Source organism: Phyllostomus discolor, chromosome 9 (genome assembly GCF_004126475.2).
Source record: "Phyllostomus discolor isolate MPI-MPIP mPhyDis1 chromosome 9, mPhyDis1.pri.v3, whole genome shotgun sequence".
Classification (NCBI taxonomy): Eukaryota; Metazoa; Chordata; class Mammalia; order Chiroptera; family Phyllostomidae; genus Phyllostomus; species Phyllostomus discolor.
This window is the reverse complement of record NC_040911.2, coordinates 7,858,004-7,879,664: the sequence shown is the minus strand read 5'-3', so window position 1 is coordinate 7,879,664 and position 21,661 is coordinate 7,858,004. Positions and strand designations below refer to the sequence as shown.

General features: G+C 46.2%; 2 protein-coding genes across 3 annotated transcripts in view; one reads left to right on the top strand and one right to left on the bottom strand.

Moving 5' to 3' along the window:
* Positions 1-21,661, top strand: part of LOC114506937 (serpin B8) — a 207,608-nt gene that overhangs the window by 10,269 nt on the left and 175,678 nt on the right. The window contains exons 5-7 of one of the 2 annotated variants that reach the window (XM_028524879.2): positions 784-926; positions 1,135-1,290; positions 2,963-3,435. The exons of the other annotated variant lie outside the window; for it this stretch is intronic. Coding sequence (XP_028380680.1) covers positions 784-926; positions 1,135-1,290; positions 2,963-3,367 — 704 coding nt within the window. The 3' untranslated portion in view covers positions 3,368-3,435. Of the gene's footprint in view, positions 1-783; positions 927-1,134; positions 1,291-2,962; positions 3,436-21,661 lie in introns of those variants that run through there. 2 annotated transcript variants of the gene reach the window in all.
* Positions 10,942-18,288, bottom strand: LOC114506928 (serpin B4-like). Its single transcript, XM_028524865.2, has 8 exons — positions 18,274-18,288; positions 17,470-17,660; positions 16,885-16,941; positions 15,482-15,610; positions 15,056-15,173; positions 13,845-13,987; positions 13,396-13,551; positions 10,942-11,751 (listed from the first exon to the last, which is right to left on the bottom strand). The coding sequence occupies exons 2-8, from the start codon at positions 17,632-17,634 to the stop codon at positions 11,347-11,349; spliced, it is 1,173 nt and encodes a 390-aa protein (XP_028380666.1). The 5' UTR covers positions 17,635-17,660; positions 18,274-18,288; the 3' UTR covers positions 10,942-11,346.

The following is a 21,661-nucleotide window of genomic DNA, read 5'->3' as shown; positions in this document are numbered from 1 at the left end:
AAACCCCAGGGAGGAGAGGAAATAAGCAAGTACTCTCTGGGGGAGGGTGATAGCTGGTACTTTAGTGTTAGAGTTTAAGATTACACTTTTCATTCTAGTTATCCAGAAGACGTCTGTTATTTCAGAATGCATTTTTATTCATAGTTAGTCCAAAGGAAAAGCAGTGGAAAGAAAGCAGGAAAAAAAATGTCAAGAGTTAGTTTAAGGCAGCATGCTTTAGGGTTTAGTGCGAGATGGGCTGAACCCAGAGACAAAAACATCAGTTCCTTTTCCAATAAAATAAGAATCTGGAAATCTCCGGTGGCAACTCTGTGGAGTGGGTAAAAATAGTAAGAGCTAACCTCTGCCGAGTGCTTTATTGGGAGGTGGCTAGTGATCTACATTCTGTTCACGTATTAGATCACTTACTTTCTTCGACAACCCTATCGGCAGGTTTCATTCCTGTTCTACAGATGTGGAAACTGAGGCACAGAGAGCTTAAATAACTTGCCCAAGGTTCCTCTGCTGATAAGACGCAAAGGGGATGCTCACAGAGGCCATCTGATCTCAGAGCCTGAGCTCTGGAACCTTCACACCCCAAGCCATCCCATGGGATACGTAGGCAGTGGGCAGTGAGGACGCCCCGTGAAGCCTTTGTGGGTGGGGCCTGCCGGTGCTGAGCTGGCTGAGGCTTTGGTGACCAGTGAAGTCCACCCATATGGTAGACATAGTCATGTCTACCATGCATATCGCGTGTAATTTCCACAACGGGCCAACTTGGTGGTGGTGGTTGTTTGTTTGCAGAAAAAATCAAGGACCTGTTTCCAGATGCTGCTCTGAGCAGCTCCATCAAGCTGGTGCTGGTCAACGCCGTGTATTTTAAAGGGCAGTGGGACAGGGAGTTTAAGGAAGAACATACCAAAGAGGAGGAATTCTGGCTAGATAAGGTATGGTCCTTTCTACCTGGGGCGTGCTTATACACGGAATGCAAATTCTGGCAGCGGACTTCAGTCGCTGCATGGTGGGGCGGACAGCAGATGCTGAGTGGGAGGCTCTGAGCATTAGCACGGTTTAGGTGGAGCGCATGATTTTGGTGAGCGCGCCTGGTCGTCTTAGGCCCCTTTTGACGTGCTGTGCTCTGCTCACTTGTTGCAGGACACGAGTAAACCGGTGCTGATGATGACCCAGCGCCACACCTTTAGCTTCGCTTTCCTGGAGGACCTGCAGGCCAAGATTCTGGGCATTCCCTATAGGAGCAGCGAACTAAGCCTGTTCGTGCTGCTGCCCAATGACATCGACGGCCTGGAGAAGGTAAGGCCTCGACTCTCCCCGTTCTTGCTGTCATTTTCGGAGGCTCTGCGTCTCAGAGCTTGTTGTGGGTGGGCCTGCACAGGGGGCTTCTGATTTGGAGCAGGGTCTGGCAGCGCCCCATGGAAATATTTCCGAGTCTGCTCAGGATGTCTAACGAGGAGCCATCAACGACGCCAGGTTTACGGAGAACAACCAGCACTAAGATATTTGGGAATGAGCTAAAATGCACCTTTAAGGTCACATGGGGGACGGTAAAGATTGCCCTGCATTCTGAGAAATGGTTGATTATCTAGGCACCATTTTTTCCCAGAAAATAAATCACGTGTGCACATATTCAGCCAATTTTGCATGCTATTCAGATCTTCTGAAAACCTTGAGACCTTCAATTTTAAAAAAGTTTTAGGTTTACGACAAAATTGAGAGGATACAGAGATTTCCCATTCACCCCTGTGCCACACAAGCATACCCCCCCAATAATCAACCTCACTTATCAGAAAAGAATAGTATATATATATATATATATATATATATTGAAAACCAAGATGAACCTACATCAACACACAGTAACCAAAGTCCAGAGGATCCTTAATCTTGTACCCCTTGATTTAGTCCCACCCACTTTTCTGTTAAAGTATTTAGTAGCATTGTGTCCTTTGAAGCTAATTAACTTCCTTGAACCTCGATATTTTCCCACCTGTGAAATGGGCGTCACAGTTTTAATGTGCAGTGGTATTGTAATGACTAGATACCATACTCCATCTCTATCTCTATAACACACACAGACAGCATCAGTGTTTTAATAGTACAGCACCTATGATGTATTCTATCGTAGTACTGGATGCTGTTCTGTTGCTGTAGGACATAGCTAGTAGCCTTCATGACACGTCAGAAATACTTGAGGACAGCAAAGTGGCAGTGTGTAGGAAAACTTTAAGAGCATTCCTGCCCTGACTCAAAAACCCCAGTTGTGGAAACTATCCTAGAGAAATAATTCGGAAGAAAAAAATTGTCTGAGTCATATTACTAATTTCTGCATTAAATATACTAGGACATGTAGTTTGAAATTCATCATGATAATTATTTTTGTATCTATACAATCAATCCTAATGTGTGATACATACTAGATACTTGTAAAAAAATGGGTTAATGTTGGGTAAAATTGATCAATTTGATGGAAATATCTATCAGTCTGAAGGTATTTTGGAGAGAGCTGCAGTAGTGTAAAAAGTTTACGTTATAATAAGGAAAATAGATATTCACTGTGATTACAACTACGTAAATATGTATTCTTATATGTAAATATATTGATTATGTTATTATATATTTATACAAACCTATTTTATTATCTTTAAAAATTATATATAATTTATTGCATACAAAGACATTGGGGGAATAGCGAACTGTGAAATAATATGTAGGAGAAGTTACATTTTTCATCTTTAAAAATTCTCTAAATGCTATTGACTTTTCATATATGCCCAGTTCATTCAAATAGAGAAATACAAGGCAAGTGCCTGCTGCAGAAAGACAGGTCTGGTGAAAATGAACTTTCTGCTTTTGTCACTGAAATTCCTGATTTCTGACCGATGCAAGTCTGTGTTACACTCTCCCGAACTTTTGTTGATAATCGTGCCATTCCCCCCCCCCCCCCCCCCCCCCTTTTTCTTAACAGATCGTAGACGAAGTCAGTCCCGAGGAGCTGGAAGAGTGGACGAGGCCGGGGCAGATGGCGCGGAGGCTGGTGGACCTGCACCTGCCGCGGTTTGCCCTGGAAGACAGTTACGACCTGAAGGCGCCGCTGGCCGCCTTGGGGATGGGGGAGGCCTTCAACGAGCACCAGGCAGACTATTCGGGAATGTCCCCCCTCTCAGGGCTGAGTGCCCAGAAGTTCTTGCACAGGTCCTCTGTGGTGGTGACGGAGGAAGGGACTGAGGCCACTGCGGCCACCGGGGTGAGCTATGGGGTGTCCGCAGGGCCCAGCTATGAAACCGTCCACTGCGATCACCCGTTCCTGTTCCTCATCAGGCACAACGCGTCCAACGGCGTCCTCTTCTTCGGCCGATTTTCCTCTCCTTAGGCCGGTCACTGGCTTGGCAGGAAACCAGCGCGGGAGTGTTGATACGACTATGGAAATAGCCCATTCTTTAAAAAAAATGTTGCTTTTCTTGCTTGCATTCCAATATTACCACCAAATCGATGACTTAATGTTTGCACTGGGTGTGTGTGTGTGTGTGTGTGTTTATAATTTTCTTTCAAAGTGAAATGTCCTTTTGTTTGTGTTACGTGTAAAATGACTTAAATCAAGGCTCACTGTAATATACCATTGATTTCTTCTGAAGGTAAATTAATGACTTGTAGTTTTATGCACAAATGAAAGAAATAGCCTTGTTGGTAAAGGCTATGGAATAGTGATTTTGGGAGTCCCTCCAGTTCTAATATTTTGGCCGATGATAATGCACAAGTAAAATAAAACAATAATTGACTCAACTCATGTGTAATTTTTTTCCTTTCTTAGCAAATAGTATAGCAAACTGCACATAGGAAAGAGAATTTAGAAACACACAGGCGGAATGTAAATTAAAACTCAAAAGCCAGAATGAAGTGAAGCAATATACCAGTCAGAGAGGGCGCCCATGTTTTTACCCTCTATTCTAACAGAGTGGAGTGTTCATTGTCAATTGCATAAGCATCTTGATAATGTGAAATCAGTGCGATCATAAAACAAGATGTGCTCACTTTAATCCTAGAACTTGATGAGTTTAAAATTATTATTTTTTCTTTTTAAACATGGATTCCAGAGAGAGGAGAAGGGAGGGAGAAAGGGAGGGAGGAAAACATCATTCTGAGAATCAGTTTCCTCCCGCACACGCCCTGACTGGGCACCGAACCGCAGTTTGGGCAGTGCCCTGACTGGGAATGGAATCTTTGACGTTTTGGTTTGCGGGACAATGTGCAACCAGCTGAGCCACACAGGCCAGGGTGAACTTGATGAGTTTTGATAAATGTGTACACCTGTGCAAAAACCACCACACCCAACATACAGAACATTTTCATCACCCGCCAAGGTTCTCTTGTTCTGTTTCCCTGTCAACCACTCCACACAGCCCCAGCTCGTGCAACCGCTGACCTGCCTTTAGTCACTACAGGGTAGATTTGTCATTTCCAGGGTTGCATTCGAATGCATCTGTATCCTATGTTCTCTTTTGTGTCTAGCTTTTTTGGATGAGCACCGAGATCGTCAGTGTTGTTGGGATATCAGTAGTTCGTTACTTCCTATTGACAGTATTCCGTTGTATGGACAAGCCACATTTTGTTTATCTATTTACCCATGGATGGGCATTTATGTTGTTCCAGTGTTTGGCTACTACACATAATACTATGATGCATATTTGGGTGTGTATGTCTTTGTGTGGATACACATTTTCATTTCTCTTGGGCAGGCACCTGGGGGGGCGTTGCTCGGTCCTATGATATGGTGAAAGTTATATGGAACTGCCAAAATGTGCTGCAATGTGGCTGTGCCGTGTTCCACTCTTATGAGCAACCCAGGAGCATTCCAGGTGCTCGGCAGCCTCACCAGTGGCTGGTGTGGCTGGTGTTCTTTGCCACACCCATTCTAGTGGGTGTGAAGTTGCCCTCCATTGTGGCTTTAATTTATGCGTTTCCGTTGTGGCTGGTGGTGGTGAGAGTCTTTTCACGTGCATGCTGTCCATACTCATACCTTTTGTGTGTGTACAAACAAAAGATACACATACAAAAACTTGTATGTGTACCTTTTTTGAAGTATCTATTCAATATTTTTGCCCATTTTTATTCAAGTGTTTTCTTATGATTGAGTTGTAATTGTTTTTGATATATTCTGAATAAACATTCTGTGTCAGCTTTATGAACTTAATTTTGGGGTCATTAAGCAGTTTTAAATTTTAACAGAGTCCCATTCATTAATTTTTTTCTTTTATGGTTTCTGTGTTTTCTCTGTCTTATTTGAAACTTTTTTGCATATCTCAAGTTTGCTAAGCCCTTCTTTTAGAACATTTATGGCACTAATGTTTACATTTAGACCTATGACTTATTTTTAGTAAATTATTGTTGAGTAAGGCTTGGGGCTCAAGCCTTCAACAATAATTCGGTCATTCCCATGCGGCCATTCAGTGGTTCCAGCATCATCTGTTGAAAAGGACCATTCTTCCCTCGATGAACTAATCGCCCTGGGGACTTTGTGGCAGACTCATGTGTGGGTCTGTTTCTGGCTCCCCTGTGCCCCTACTGACCTCTGTGTCTTCCCATCCCTGAATATGGGCCTTCCTGAGATTTGATTTGTCTGATAATATAACCGCTCAGGCTTTCATATGACTAGTGTGGGCATGGAATGTCTTTTTCTATCCTTACATTCTAACCTAAGTGTGTCGTTACACTTACAGTGAGTTTTTACTTTTTAATTAGATTTATTGGGGTGACATTGGTTAATATGATTAAATAGATCTCAAGGATACCTTCTGTGATACATCATGTGTTTATTGCATTAAGAATCGATGTCCTATAATGGGATGTTGTGGTCATCCCACGGAGATGGAAGGGATAGACTGGTGGTACCACACACGCACCAAGGAGGGGTGAAGAGATTGATTAGTGACATAATGAGGCTTTCTGGGGAGGGCATGGCAGGGCGCCTGGCTTCGGAGCTCCAGGAGGCCTTGATTGCAGTTAGGGTTTGGGCTCAGCTGAGCGGCATTTTTGTGTCTGGTCAAGACCCTTTTGCTTGGTTTGTACTTCCCCGCAGGTGCCAAGGGAGGGAGCTCAAGGGCTTCCTTGCCAGCCAGCCCAATGTGGCTCTTGTGTACACTCACAGACCTCTGTGGGTCTAAATTTCCTCTGAGTCTGAGACTCCTAGGGGTTATATGCCCCACTGCAGCCCACGCTTGGCCTTCAGCACTTGGCTGGGTCCCTGTCTTCCTCCCACGTTCTGCTCCAGGCCAGTGAGTGCTGGAGTCCTGTCTCTCTTCTTGGGGACAATTGTCTTTCCTTAGGTTTCAGGCTGGGTGGTGGCCTTGCACCCACAGCTTTGTGATGGGCTTAAGAATTTGTGTGTTATCAAGGTTTTTCTTTTTTTCTTTTTTTTTCCCGTAAGGATAGAATTAACACTCCTTCCAGCTTTCTTCATCACGGCAGAAGCTGGAAGGCTCTGTGATTCCCCGGTGACTCACATCCTCTGTGCTCTCCAGCTTCCTGCTGCTGGCCCGGACTGCCCATGCCCCAGGCCAGTTATTTCCAGAGAAACTGTGCTGTTTTCTGTGTTTAGGGAGAGGCTGTTTCCTGTGAGAAGTGTGTTTTTGCTGAGACCCTGTGAAATCTGTGGCTGCAGAGCCTTCTGGTCAACCCCCTTGCTTTTCTCCTTACTCACTTCAGGGCCTTCTGCGCAGCCTCAGCTGTGGGGGAGGGACAAGCTTTCCCCTGCCCTCAAGGTTCTCACAGCGGGGCTCAGCATCAAATAGACCTGAGACAGAGTAGTGAATAACCAAATTTAATACATACACATATGTGGGAACCCTGCATACATGAGAGGGTCAAGGACACCCCACACAGGACAGGTTCAGGACAGGAAGGGAACAGGGGGTTCTAAGACATCCTGAGCTAGGGATGAGGTACGGTGGGGCTTCGAAGGGTCAATACAAGATGATAAGAAGAGCAGATGCTTAGTAGGTAGAAAATGGTCCCGTCTTACAGACAGGCAGAAAGAAGTTGTCTCTGATGATGTCCCATGACTGGAAGGCCCCCAGTTCAAATCCTCCCCGGCAGCCAAGGGAGGACAGAAGTTTCTCCTGAGCCCAAGGTTACAGTTGCCTTTAGCTCATAACAATCCACACACCACAGAAGCACGTGTTTGGGTGACTGGCTCTGAGCCCCACACAGCCTTTGTATGAATTATGAGACCATCAATTATACCTGCCTTCTAACTTCATGGAAAAGGGAATTTACAGAGATATTTTTCTTCTTCTCTTTCTCCTTCCTCTCTTCCTCCTCTCCTCCACCTCCTTCTTCTTGTCTTCTTCTTGCTTATTAGTATTTGTGCAGGAGGAGAGGAAAGACACTGATACACAGAGCCATGCTCATGCCACAAGCTGTCCTCCCAGAGAGCTTGGGGAGGCTCCTTCATACTTCTAACTCTGTCGTAGCTGTGTTTCCTGTCGGCACCGCTCACTGTGGCTATCTTTGCACCCTCAGCATCTAGACCAACGTCTGAAAATGCAAGTGTTCCAAAACCTGACCAGTTTAAGGTTCCTGCACATCCTGTAGACAACGTTCTAACCACCAACTGATTGAGGGGGCATGGAGAAAGCATGTAATGACAAGTTATCGATGGAGAATATAAAAGTGGAAATGTCTAATGCCCACAATCAGTTAGGCATGAACTCCAGTGCCATCAGTACTGGGCTTGGTGCTGACGGCCAAGGTCAAGTGCATCTGGGAGTGGGTACCCCCGGGCCTGTGCGGTCAGTGCTCTTGGAGGACAACAGATCAGTGTCTGAGGGGCAACGCGATAGGTGACATTCAGTATCAACCTGTGCAGGGAAGGACGCAAAGTAAGGAATGACATGTGTACAGTCACGAGGCTAGCGTGTCTGTCCCAGCTCCGCCCTGACCTAACTGTGATCTCAAGAATGGCAGTTAGTTTCTTTGGAATTTTGTTTTTATTGCTTAAACGAAGAAAACTGTATAAATGACCTCTAATATCACTTCTGACATTATACTGGTGACTACTCCTTGAAATGGTCCACTATCTAATTATAATGGAAAATAATGACTCCAGACATACAGAGGGAATTGCAGGCAACCACTTTAGCAACAACAAAAACATTTCATTCCTGTCCCTATCTAAACGTTCCCCCTGTGTGCCCACTTTAGGGTTGGGCAAACTGAATATAAATCTGGGCTTTGGACATAGATACATGGCCTTGGTCAGTTCCATCTTCCTGAGCTTCCATTTCTTTGTGTTAAACGTTGGTTTTATAAGAGTTCCTGTTTTATTGAGCTGTTGTGGGGAATAAACAGAATGCATATTTATTAAAGCAACTGGAGCAGTGTATGCATCTGATCCATGTTGGCTGCCATTTTCTTTGCCATTGCCATCATATCACTGCCATGGTCATTGCCACTGTCATCGTCACCAACAGCAACAGTAGTAGCATCCCCTAACAGAAACCAAATCAAGGCCACCCTGTCCTTGGTCACCATATCGGACTCTGAGCTGTTATTTCACCGGTTCTAAACTATTAGTGGATTCCTGGTGAGAGAGGGGCATTGCCCTCACCGTCCGGTTTCCATGCCCACATCAGGGTTTGGAAGTGAGCGTGCACAGTGAGCCTATTGAGCCATGGAGGGCGCTCAAGAGCTCTGACTCACTAGGCTCACTCTGACTAATCCCTGGGTTTTGAAAATATTTACTTTTGATCCTGTATTTGTTTTGTCTTCTGCTTCTCCGAGCAAATTTTATCTCATCGCCACATTCAAAAGCTTTCACTGCAAGTGGTGTGGGCAGAATAATTGCTTCTAACATGAACGTCCTGTCCATGCCTTCCTCTGGGGATCAGCAGAACACCCCAGGACCTCTGAGCCCTGGTCTGACTGCCTCATTTGTGCAGGTGTGTATTTGGAGGGTGCGGTTTGGGGGCGGCAAAGATGACTTCCCCAGTGCCACCATTTGTTCAATCCAGGACACACTCTGAGGAACGAGACCAGTGCGGTGATGGGCTTCATCAGTCCCGGGATGCGGAGTCCAGGACCCTCTGCAGCAGCTACCTTGGCATTGCCTTTAAGATCGTTGGTGTGCAGCCCCTGCAATAACACGACTGCACGGCAGTGAACCCGCAGACAACCCTCCATTTGTCACGTGCAGTTCAGCTCAAGGTGAACTTTAGCTGAATCCCTATTGAACTTAGAGGGTACTAAAAACATGCAGGCTTTGCTTTTCATAAAATTATTGTTAGGCATGAAATATTGGTGACAACTTCCTTCTTAGAAAGGAGGCAAGTGCATTCTTCATCTCAAATGAAATGTGAATCATCTTAGGTGTTATTTTGGAGTATGAGTGTTCCTGGTGTCCACCCATTAGGACAACAATTAGCAGGGACAGAGACGATACAGCCTTGGGTGCTGAGACTCTGGAAGACAAGGGCCTGGGCTTCTCTGCCCTGGGACAGCCCCGCACCCTGGGACAGCCCCACGCTCTGGGAAGAGCACCCACAGCCGCTTGGGAGTGCAGACCCTTGAGTGAGTCCTGGTCTCTGGGTCTATTGCAAAATGTCTTCCTGAATTTCTGAGGTTTTTTTCTGTATAAAATAAACATTGCATTTTTTTCCATTGACTTATTTGTTTTTGATTTAATCTTTATCGTATTTATTCCCCATTACCATTTAGTCCTCTTATTACACCCCCCCCCCACCCCAGCAATGGTTTAGGGCAGGGGTGTCAAACTCATGTTCACGGGGGGCCACATCAGCCTCACAGTTGCCTTCATAGGACCAAATGTAATTTCAACTCCTTAACTGTTAAGGAGTCGTTCCATGTATACAGTCCTAAAATTATTTCAGCCCTTTGAAGGCAACAGCGAGGCTGATGTGGCCCCCGGTGAAAATGAGTTGGATGCCTCTGGTTTATAGGCTCTTTAAGTTTTGTGGGGTTCTAGTTTTCTGACCGACCACTAGCTATTTCCTGACTGACGTTAGGTGCTCACATGTGTGTGTGACATTCGTACTGCTATTACAGTTCCAGACCTTGAACTCTGTCTTGATCATCAACATTAGGGCATTTTTTTCTGAATTCTGGCCTGCTTGTGTGCTGAATTTTGTTTCCTTAGTCTGGCCTTCAGGAACAAAAATAACTTCCTCCCTCCCTCCCTCCCTCCCTTCCTTCCTTCCTTCCTTCCTTCCTTCCTTCCTTCCTTCCTTCCTCTCTATATCTACAACCCACTACCCAATCCAGCATGGTACATAGTAGGTGCAGAATAATTTTTTGTTAAGAGGCCTATACTACACTACCCACGGTGAGGCAGATGATATATACGTTCTTGGATTTTTATGCCTTTTCTAGTAGAAATAGAAATGAGTCCCTGTGGAAGGAATGAGAGGCTCCTGGGTGACTGAAAGGGAGTGACTGGACATTCGGTCCTTCGTCACGGAGGGGCTGACCCTGTGTGTGCTGTAGGTACGAGGCACGCGTGATTCTGACGGGGCCCCATTCTGACGGAGTGATAAGGTGGAGGTTTTTTTCCCCAGAAGAGGGTAGTATCTTTTCATGGATTTCCTTTCGTGTATACTGGTGGTCCCCGACCTTTTTAGCACCACAGGCCGGCCAGCTTCATGGAAGATGGGAGGCGGGGCACAGGAGCCGGACTCAGGTGAGCTTCGCTCGCTTCACTGTGGAATGTGGGGTGCAGAGGTTGGGGGCGAGGGGGGTTCCATCGAGTTTCACTTGTGGATGGAAGCCTGGGGGCACAGGGGGGTTAGGAGGCGGAGCTCAGGCGAACTTTGCTTGCGGGCAGGCTCCTAAGAGGCCAGGGACCCATAATGGTCTGTGGCCTGGGGGACCCTGATTCATACAATGAGACAGTATGTGGGGCTTGACTTTCATCTTCGATGAAGAAAAAGCAACAAATAATATGAATACGTCATCATTTTATTGGTAATGCCTTTCGTAAAATAAAAGAAGATTAAACATGCAAGGGTCCCAGGTATCACCTGCACTGAAACAAATGTAGGTGGAAGGTCAATACATTTGAATAGCAGATATAATTTTTGTGACAGCAGACACGCTATTTTAAATTTAGAAGCTAGTGTCTTGAAATATCCTTTTTGTCCCAAAGGTGGAATTATCGTAGGGAAATAAAATACATTTACATGCCATTTGCGCGGGAGAGAGAGAGACAGAGAGAGAGAGATTATGCTTCAAGCATCCCATTCTCAGTGATGCCGGGGAGGTGGGAGAGGAAAACCAACCAGCCCCCGGGGCTGGACTTGCTCTGTGAACGTGCCCACGAGGCCGCAGCGGCCGCCCTTGGGTCTAAGGGGAAGACACTCTGCCGAAGAAGAGGATGCTGTTGGTTTTGTTGTGCTTGATGAAGAACAGGAAAGGATGGTCGCAATGGAAACTTTCATAAACTGGGGCTGATAATTTTATGATTTCTACGCCGCTAGCGGCTGCGGCCTCCGTGCCCTCCTCCGTCACCTCCACAAAGGACTTGTGCCGGATTTTGGACACCGCGAGCTTCTGCTCTCTTGTCATGCCGGAGAAGTCGGCGGCCAGCAGCCTGAAGGCGTCCACCACGCCCAGGGCTCTCATCACGTCCTCCAGGTTGTAGTTCTTTTCCACCTTGAAGCGAGGGAGGTGCAAATCCACCTTCGTCTCACTCTTATTCTGTGAGCTCGTCCACTCCATTAACTTCTCGGCGGTGAGTTTATCTTCCAGCTGTAACGATGAAAAACGGAACAGGTGACTCGATTCTCAGTTAATTTGGGGAGGACACTGAACACCGTTCAACATTGGGTTGAACTGTTACAGCAAATATAAATACAGGAGATTCAGTTATATATTATATAATACACAGGAATATATCAATGCATATTATGTCTAATAAACTGAATCTTCCGTATTTTATATATTTGTGTATATGTATATATCTACATATATATATGTGTGTGTGTATATATGTATATATATATAAGATACAACAGGACCATTAAATAAAATTATTTTGTAAAAGAGGAACTATATATCTCCATTTCTTAACTGCCTATCCACTGCATGTTTCAATTTTAAATAGTCTTTTCTAGTTAATGTCCTTTTGTGCATTTTTTTTACAATTTATAACATATAACTTGTTTTTATTCTTTTTTTTGTTGCTTGACTTATTTGTGAACATTTTTCATATAGCCATATATTTCTCTAATCGGGTTTAAATTGTTATATAATACTACCATTAAATTGACAGTGAACATATATTTTTAGGTAATTCATATTTTTTAAGCAATCACCACGTGCCAGTCCTGGGCTAAACTATTGGCAATGCGAAGCTGCACCAATGTTTCTTGTTTTGATTTTTTCATCATTTTGAGCTACTTTGATCCCACAGCTTTTGCCTTGTTTGGACTTGTCAGCATAGTGTGGATCCCAGGATGGGGGCTCCTGATGTCACTGATGAGGAAGATTGGGAGTGGGAGGCCCACGGTTGTTATGGCTGTTCACATGTCCACCCCCCGCCCCATGGCAGTCCCTGCGGGCTTCCCATGGCCAGTGTTGCCACACTAGATGCTATATTTTGAGTGTGGCAAGTTCGCTGCAACTTCAGCAGCAGCATCGGCTATTGTGGTGATTGCAGGTGGCCATTTTTGGAATGTCCTCCATATGCCAGATGTTGTTATTGATATTTTTACACATTCTCTTTAACCATCATAGCAATGCTAAGAGAAAAATGCCCTTTTTTCCCCCTGGCAAGAATGAGACTCCAAATGACTTTGAGCTCCCCCTAGGGGTAGACCACTTCTAAACTGAGAAGCGAACATCAAGATAAATCTCCTTGTCTGCGGTCCGTGAACCCACTGTGATTCAGGATGCAAAATGGTACCCATTGGTGCTTGCTTTGCTTGTTTTTGTTTATGGGAACTTGCATATATTTTCCACATGTCACCTACATCAAAGTCTTAGTTTCTGTGTCTTCACATAGAATAAACTGGAATACAACAGTGGTTCTTATGGTTATGAAATATTCTATCTGTGTGCCAAGGTATGTATATATGTATTTTTCTGAACTAACACTCATGGTTTCATCAGAATATAAGCAGGATCTGTGATGTTAAAGTTTTCTATTACCTTCCTCCATATCACACTGTGATAGTTAAGATATTTATTCATCTATTTTTTACTTTGGAACATGACAGAATACCCAGGTGCTCCTTGGGCTGTGCGCTGAGAAGAAACAATGTAATTAATTCTTGAGCCCTACTGGACACCACCCACGAGCTGTGGGTGCGGCCTCCACCAACAGCCCACTCGAGTGCCGTCCTACTAGGACAGCGGGCGATAAAGGGAAGAATCGAAGGCATGAGATTTTACCTGCTGTAGACCATCTATCTCATTGGGCAGCAGCAACACCATGCTCAGGTCTTTGTCCTTGTACGGTATCTCCAGCACCTTAGCCGGCATGTCCTCCAGCTTGGTGAAACTAAAGCGACCGTCTTTCTTCATCATCTGCACAGGCTTGCTTGTGCCCTGCGGTGAGTTAGCATGGCAGACAAATGCCAAGGGAGATATCAGTTAAAGAAGAAAAGATCATATTATTGAGATAACCAAACTCATCCTTTTTGTAAGAGATAACCTGGGACCTTTGTGAATTGGAGAGATGAGTTTCTTTAAGTGTTCCTCACTAAATAAAGTAAAAAGAAAAGCCAGCTGTGACAAATTCTATTGTCTACCTGCAGCTGTACATTAATCAAATAGGTGTTGAAATGGAACATTCCATGGATAGCTATGTTTTGTTCTAGAAATAAATTAACGGGCAATACCTTGTTCAGCCAAAATTCACCCTGCGTGGTTAATTTTGGATCAAATTTTTCATTCCACTGCCCTTTGAAATAGATGGCGTTCACCAGAACCAGAACAGTGCTCTTGTCAAGAGAGCCTTCGGGAAAGAGGTCCTTGATTTTTTCTACAAAAGAAAAACAAAGGTCTGTCATGAAAGGTACACGTGGTTTATCTGGAAGATGTTTTGAAAGTTAAAGTGATCATTAGTCATTCACACAAGTCATCACGTTTGGGATTCCGTGGCCAAAGACCACAAGGTACAGCCCTTCTCATGGGCCCAGCCTGGTGGAGACTGCCCCGCGGGGGCGACAACACCCCTTCTGATGATTCGGAAGGCGCCCCGGGGTCTCTGTGGCGCCTGCAGCCTTCTCACGCCGAATACCGGTGAGCTGGTTTGAGCTGCATTTCCAACACAGACATCTCCTCCCTCCCTTCCTTCTTCCTTTTCTTCCTCTGTTCTTCCCTCCGCCTCCCCATTCTAGTCTTCTTTTCTTCCTTCCTTCCTTCCTTTCTATTTTTTCAAATTTAGGCTCACCACGCAGAGGAAATCAGGCCTGAATATTCTTTAGGACGAAGGACATGAGCTCAGTAATCTCAAACACGTGCTCGGGACAGTCAGCCACCATCCCCCGGGGGTCCTCGTCCTCCGCCATGTCGAACCGCTGCAGGTTTAGCCTGGGCCGCAGGCGGCAGGGAGGACAGGGTGCATCAGATGGAGACCTTGTCAAGCTCTCTGCTGTGGTCGGGGAAGAAACTGTGGGGGTGGCCACGTGGGCTAGGCAGGCGGCAAAAGGGAATTTTCAGGACGGCCTTTTGTCTTCCAGTTAACAAAGAACAAGGGCTCCCTTTCTAATATTTCCCCTTAAGGATCATCATCCATAAGTTAAGCCTCTGACTTAAAGTAATAGATATGAACCCAAGACGGGGTCTGAGCAGAGACCTGGGGTCCACAAAGATGCCGTCAATCTCCGGCTGTGTTTCCATGCAGCTGGCCCTGTGTGCTCTCTTGGGTCCCCTCGTTTCTTTCCACATGAACTTGGACCATCCCACCATCTGCAGGGCCCTCCTGCAGCCTCTCTGTGAGCTCACCGGACCCCCATCTGGGTACCCCATGTAGTGCCAGGCATGCGGTTCATGCACCCCGAGTGGGGACTCAGAGTGGCTTTTCATCGGCGCCCCTCTCATACTGTACCTTTTGTTTGGCTTTCCACCCAGGAATTAATCACCTTCCGGCTTTCTTCTGCAGCATTTTCAAAATCAACAGCTTCCACGCCAGCTAGGTAAAATTTCTTAGCATTGTCCATGTATTCCTTGGATGTGGGAAGGAAGAAAGGGGGCATTAATTTATCAGGAACTGTGTATCTCCAAATTAAATGATGTGTAATCCCGACCAAACACAGTACATAAAGTCACCCCTAAACCCACACCTCCATGGGCAGGTTGTCAGACTCAGGGACACTTGGGGGGACAGGGCTGTGGTGGGGGTCCAGGCTCACCCTGAGTCAATGATGCCGGGGTGGGTCAGCCAGGCTCAAGGGACTCCCTGTCCCCAGTTTGGTCACTGGGGACAGAGGACCCAGGACGCAGATGGGAGGTGTGGCAGACCCGTGAACCTTACCTGAAGAAATGAAAACTTCTTCTCTCCGTAGAGCCTGTTGGCCAGGTGTAGCTCATAGGCATTTGTGGGTTTACTTAGTTCAGTCAGGAGCTTTTGAAATTGCTGGTGCACATTCCCCGACTTCGTAACCTTCAAACATCAAAAAGCGAGCTTGCTGAATTCTCTGTCAACGGAGGTACTAAACCCATGTACTTCACTCTGGTAGAGCCATAGCTAACGTTCAACAGCCCCGGGGGTGACTGGTGCTGTTATCCTCTGCTATTCAGTGTCCTGGACCTCAAATAGCCTTCCTAATCCTTCCATGTAAGCATTCAGAATTTTTTTCTCCCTGCTCCTTTCTCCCGAGAACTGCAGAGGCAGCCCCATCTCACTATCGGGGTGTGTTTTGATGGGTTCAGTGGTTTAGCTTAGCTTTCCAGCTAAACTTAAGCTCCTCGGAGGACTAGACCGAATGCCATTGCTAGCAACCCTCAGTGGTGTGAGAAGGCTAACCTCGTATATTTTCATGTGCTCTGACATGAAGCCCTACTACACTGCGTGGCATATTAGCTCCTAAGACCCACTGACTGTGGTCTGTGCTCTTGACTCGCCACGGCCCCAGCCCAAGAGCAGGAGCAGTGCGCGCCTGGTGCATTACGAAGGGCTTTCACACCTCTGTCTCAGAGTCTTTCGTCCAGTTCAGCTGAAAACAAGACGCACAGAGAGTTAGATAACTTCTCCAAGGAGACGTAATGTCACGGAGCCAATTTTTGAAACTAGGCTTATCTGAACCTAGAACCTTCTACTTGCTAGTTTAGAGTTTTGAACTATTACGGCTGTGAGCCGTATAGTTCATATATAGTTCATATAGTTCATATATCTCATACAATCATTTCCCCCAAATACTCGGTTGTACCTTTATTTTCTTAGTCCCATTTAGGAGTTAATTAAAATTGTGATTTTTAGCAATGTTATTGTGATTACTAGAATTGTTGTTATTCTGTAATAGTAATAACACATTTCTACCAAGGCTTCCTACAGTTCAGGCACTGTTGCAATGTTTTGAATATATTCTCATGAATGGGGGCAGATCTTTGATTGCCCCTAAATTCATGGCCTCAAAGCAGTCGTACGTAGCCACCAGCCACCAGGTGTGAACAGCAGGGCAGAAATGCGAAGCTGGCATTTTGGTCGCGGAACCTATGCTCTTAATCGCAATGCTGACCTCCCCTCAGGAAAACAAACATATGAAATAAATAAATATGTAATACGAAATAAAAAGCAATGCTGCTCATCCAGTCTATTTTGGCCAAGGTTTCCCCTAAAAAATGGACTTTTGACAGTTTTTGTGAAATTCCCAGTTTAGATAGGGACTCTCTCGGACAGAGGATGCTCCCCCTAGCCCCAAGGGCTGAGTGACTCACAGGATCTGTCGTGGCTCCTCCTTTTGGGCTGTCTGTGACTTCATTAAAGTGAAGAGCCTGGAACAGAGAGCAAGGGAGACAACCAAACGTTACTCAAACGATCTGTCTACATCAGAGGAAATTGAGAGAAGAAAACCAAAACTAAGCTCTGAACTAAAAAGCCAAACCAAACCCCCAAACCAAACCAAAACAAAGAAAAAAGAATGAAGAAAACTTAAGTGTAAGAGTTTGCTCCTTGAGAAAACACAACCAAGCTGGGTTATAACCAACCGCTTCAAGGAATCCAGTTCACATCCATCCACCGCTGAGGACACATGTGATGATGTTTTCCATGGGTTTGAGTCAATGCATCCCTTCTACCCATAATTCTCTGTTTAAGCCTCACCTCTGGTTGTTGGGCAACGGTAGGGGTTCACCCCAGCTCCCAGAGGAAGTCTGGGCATAAGGAAGCGGTTGGGCCAGTCACGGGAACGCGCGCTGCCCCTGTGCTGCCCGTGGGGACAGCCAGACCCGTGGCCGTCTCTGTGCACCAGCCTACAGAGCGACCAGCCCCAGCTGGTCAGCGTAAAGAGCACGGACACATACCTTCTGAATTTCTGATGCAGTGTTTCCTTGGGCCCCTAAGTAAGTCATGGCTATGGCTGCTGAGATACTGAGCGGAGAGCAGAAGATGTTACCCTTCTCTGACTTGCTCAGCTGTTGGAACAGGTCAAGTGCGAAGCGGGTGTTGGCTTCACTGAGGGACGTCATGGTGGCGCTGGCGTGAACCGGTGCTCCTGGGAAAAGCAGAGAGTTATTACAGAGTGACCTCACCAGACAGCGGGTTTCCGTGTGTGACGAAGTTTTCTTAAAGACATGACTTATATGTGGGTTTTAGGATTCTGGCAACTCAAGTTGCTCTTTTTACTTCTCACACCTTCTATAAGGTACATGTGTCAACTTCCTAATTAGAAGACCAGCACAATGAGCCCTTTGAGCATTTTGTGAGAAAGGAAGAGAACACCTTTATCTTTCCTTTGTCATTGGCTGCACCGTGTCTGTGTAGGAAAGGCTTCATAACAGGTGCCACAGTCACAGTCCACGCGGACAAAGTCATGGTCCCTGCGGACGACGTCCAGCCAGCTCTCCCGAGGCACCTCTCTGCCTTTGCCCTCAAGGCTGTGTGTTTGCCTTTCCTCACAAATGCTCCTAAGAGCATGTTTGTTTTATTGGGAAATAAATTTGTTAAAGGACAAACCAAGATGAAGAAGGTGTTGGCACTTTGCCCTGGCAGAAGTAAAATCCCCTCATCCAGAATGAAATATTGCAATACAAGCATAATAGAAAACACATGATTGCTATTATTTCCCCAAACGATTCATGTTAAGCTGGAGCAGCTGGAGAACTTACCTGCGTTCCTGGAGGAAGGAGGTGGGCAGGGAGTCTGTGTGTGGTGGAGGGTGAGATCCTAAATATATACACCTCTCCTGCCCCGCCTTTGAATAGTTGCTGTTGCAAAAAAATCCAACAGCAACTATTCAAAGCGGTTTCTCAACCAGTCTAGCTCTTACCCACAAGCATGAAACCTTTATGAGTAAAGACACGATCACCGTTCTTTCCTACTTCCTTTTCATGTGCTTGCAATCATGGATACTTCTGGATCATAGAACACGCATAGACAGGGGCCTTCCTGATACCAATGAGACTAAAGTTCAAGTCCCAGCTTCCTTACCTTCCCCCAGCTACACCCACCCAGAACTAACCCTTAAAAAGACCCTTTCTCCTGTCGGGGGTGAATTCTTTCAGGCCCATTTCAAACACCAAACAACCAAAAACTTACATTTGCAAGTGGAAGTTGTGAAAAGGGGTTAGGCAACCCAGCTCTTTCCTTGGCGGTTATTCCACATAACCGGGGAAACAGCTCGAATTCTGACAGGGGGTTTAGCAATACGTGGAGAGCAGCGATCCTCTGCCTTCCCCTGAAGGCTGTAGCTTCCCGTGACCCCCGCGTCCCATCCCAGGTTTCCCCTCTTTTCCCAGGTTAGAGGGAAACTCAGTGACTTCGCAGGGTTAGCGCAATGACAACCATCATTGATACAAGTGGGCCATTTTGTGTGCTATTTCTGATACAGCCATGAAAGAAAGACAAGTTGTTTCAGCTGCCAGACTCATGACACTTCTCTGTCACCCTGTAGCAGCACACCAGCTTCAGATCCACGGGCTGGAGAATGGAGTCACCTGCCTGTCTAAAAAACTGAGAAAAACCTGTTCATTGGATGACATGGTTTATTTTGTCATCACCGGAGCCTTGTTCTGTTTTGGGGCACGGTGTTCCCAAAGGCAGAATCATGTTAAAAACTGTCGATGTATATGAGCTGGGTTATATATTTGCCTACTTAGGCCTTTAATAACCCAGGGAGGCAGGTCTCTTTGAAATACCCATTTCACAGATGGTAGAACTGAGGCACAGAGCAGCTGAACAGAAAGAAGCCCAGGTTTTCATGGGTGGTGAACTGCCCAGGTGAGATATTCAGGCAGGTAATCTGGTTCAGGAATGGCATGTGTATCCACTGATGTGGACCCAGGCTGGTGGGGTCCGTGTCATTATGGATGAATATGAGACAAATTCACAGGGACTACCGGGTCCTGTGGAGGAAAAGGGATGGCACAGCTTTTCTTTCAAGAGGAGAAAAAGCGTTGTCCCTCACTCCAAAGAGCTTTTATTGTCTTACTGGGCACATTACAAGAAGATCCTCATTGACTATGCACAGGCTCGCTTTAGGTGGTTGCCTTACACAGAAAACAAAGGAGATGCTGCTGCTAATCACATCACAGAAGAGGGATATTTGCAAATGAAAAGGCACAAGTAGTTGAACCCATCCTTGAAAGGTTTAGCATGGTTTTTAGGAAGTTGCTTTGCAGTAGATGGCCTCAATTCAGGGTGAAGGAGTTTGAGCAAAAAGCAAGACTCATAGGGGCCTAGACACATTGCAGGCCTGATTCCCCACGGGAAAACCTATCCGTGGGCGTGGGTCCTGTGCATCTCCCAGTGGGAGCTGGGCCCACACCACGCAGAGCAGCCTCCCGCAATCCACTACCCACACTATGTTGAGCAGACTTGGGGCTTCACATGAGGCATTCCCTTGTGTTTCTGTGAAGAAAACTCCTTTCTTCAGCACTCGCCATAGAGAAAATGTCTTCACACAGGATCCGAAATGGGCAGACAAGTGTCAAGTACTAAGACCCCGCTTCTCCTTTGGGCCCAATATTTACCAGGAGAGGTGAGAGGTGGCCTAGCTTTCAGTTCCCCTTTTAGGGTTCCCTCTAGAGGCAGCCATGAGCAATGTGTGGTGGATGGAATGGGGTCTCCCCACCCCGAGCTCAGAGAGAGAATCAAACTGTGCCTAAGCCTCCCGTTCCCCACACAGCTCTGTCCAGCTGGGGTTCAGTAGGAATGAATGACTCTGAGAGGGAAGGGAACGGAACAGGACATTGTGTTTCCCCAGAGCACACTGTGCCCGAGGTCGGGCTGGGGCCGGGGCTGCCATTGCGGACCTCCAGCCCACACCCCACGGGGGTAGTGATGTCTGTCCTGTGGACTGACTTTTCCAGACAGTGTTCATGTAACATAAGGCTCGCCTTTAAACAATGCACGACTCCCTGTTTTCTAGTATATTCACAAGGGCATGCAAGCATCACCAGGATCTAATCCCAGGACGATTTCATCACTCTTCACAGAAACCCCGCACCCAGTTGTCCTCCCAGATCTATGAATTCATCTATTCTGGACATTTTATACAAATTGCATAGTATGTGGCCTTTTGGATCAGGCTGCTTTCATTTAGTATAATTTCAAGGTCCACCCACGTCATAGCATGTATTAGTGCTTCTTTTCTTTTTATGGCTAAATAATATTCCTTTGTAGAATATAACACAATTTTTTTTAACCATTCACTAATCAATGGGCATTTTTGTTGTGTCCACATTTTGGACATTGTGAATAATGCTCATATGAGCTCTTGTGTACACATTTCCTTGTTTATGTTCTTTTTAGAAATTGGGATATAACTGATACATAACGTTGCGTTAGTTTTAGGTAATCGCACACGAAGGTTTGCTATATGTATGCATTGCAAAATGGCTGTTGTCACCGGAGGGGCAGGGCCGGCTGCGGTGTGTGGGTTCTCGACTTCGTGTAGGAAAGATTTCACAACACAAGTCCAGGTGGTTTGGAGACTACGTTCTTTAAAGCTGGGGGCAGTGAGCGAAGGAAGGGCTTAGCATCGAAGAGACAATGGGAGAGAGCCTGGCCGAGTCTGCTTTGCTCTCTAGAAATGTTGTACGGGAGAGGCAAGCCCAGGCAGGGCTGCTGTTAACTCCCTGGGACGCTGGAGGAAAGGGGGGCTTAGACAGGCACAGGGGGATTAGCCCGGGAAGAGCTGCAGCTGCCCACAGCTCCCCTTGTTGCAAGTCTCAAGTGTGAGAGAAGGAAAATTCACTCTAATCAGAGATTGGAGTGGGTGTGCCCCAAGGAGGGCGAAATGCTGGCTTCTTTGTCTTGACGGATTTTATCTGCTTTCCAAAGCAGGGGATTTTAGGGCAGGTCTCAGGGGAGATCGCAATACAATAGGCATCAGCTCTCCCAGCTGTGTCCTTCAGCGTCGTGGTCTCTGCTAATTGGTCAGCTGGGGGTCGGGGGGCGGTCACTAGGCATCACTGCTGGTCCTGGCATTGCCCTCCTGGTTTTGCTGCCTTTCTGCTCCTAGAGCTGAAGTAACAGCTGAGACCTGGATGTTAT

Excerpts from the sequence above, each read along its gene's own strand:
- LOC114506928 (XM_028524865.2), bottom strand. The coding sequence starts at position 17,634 with ATGACGTCCCTCAGTGAAGCCAACACCCGCTTCGCACTTGACCTGTTC. Across the intron at positions 13,552-13,844 it reads GTGAATTTTGGCTGAACAAG|GGCACAAGCAAGCCTGTGCA; the intron begins GTATTGCCCGTT and ends AACTCACCGCAG. Across the intron at positions 11,752-13,395 it reads AGATAGATGGTCTACAGCAG|CTGGAAGATAAACTCACCGC; the intron begins GTAAAATCTCAT and ends TCATCGTTACAG.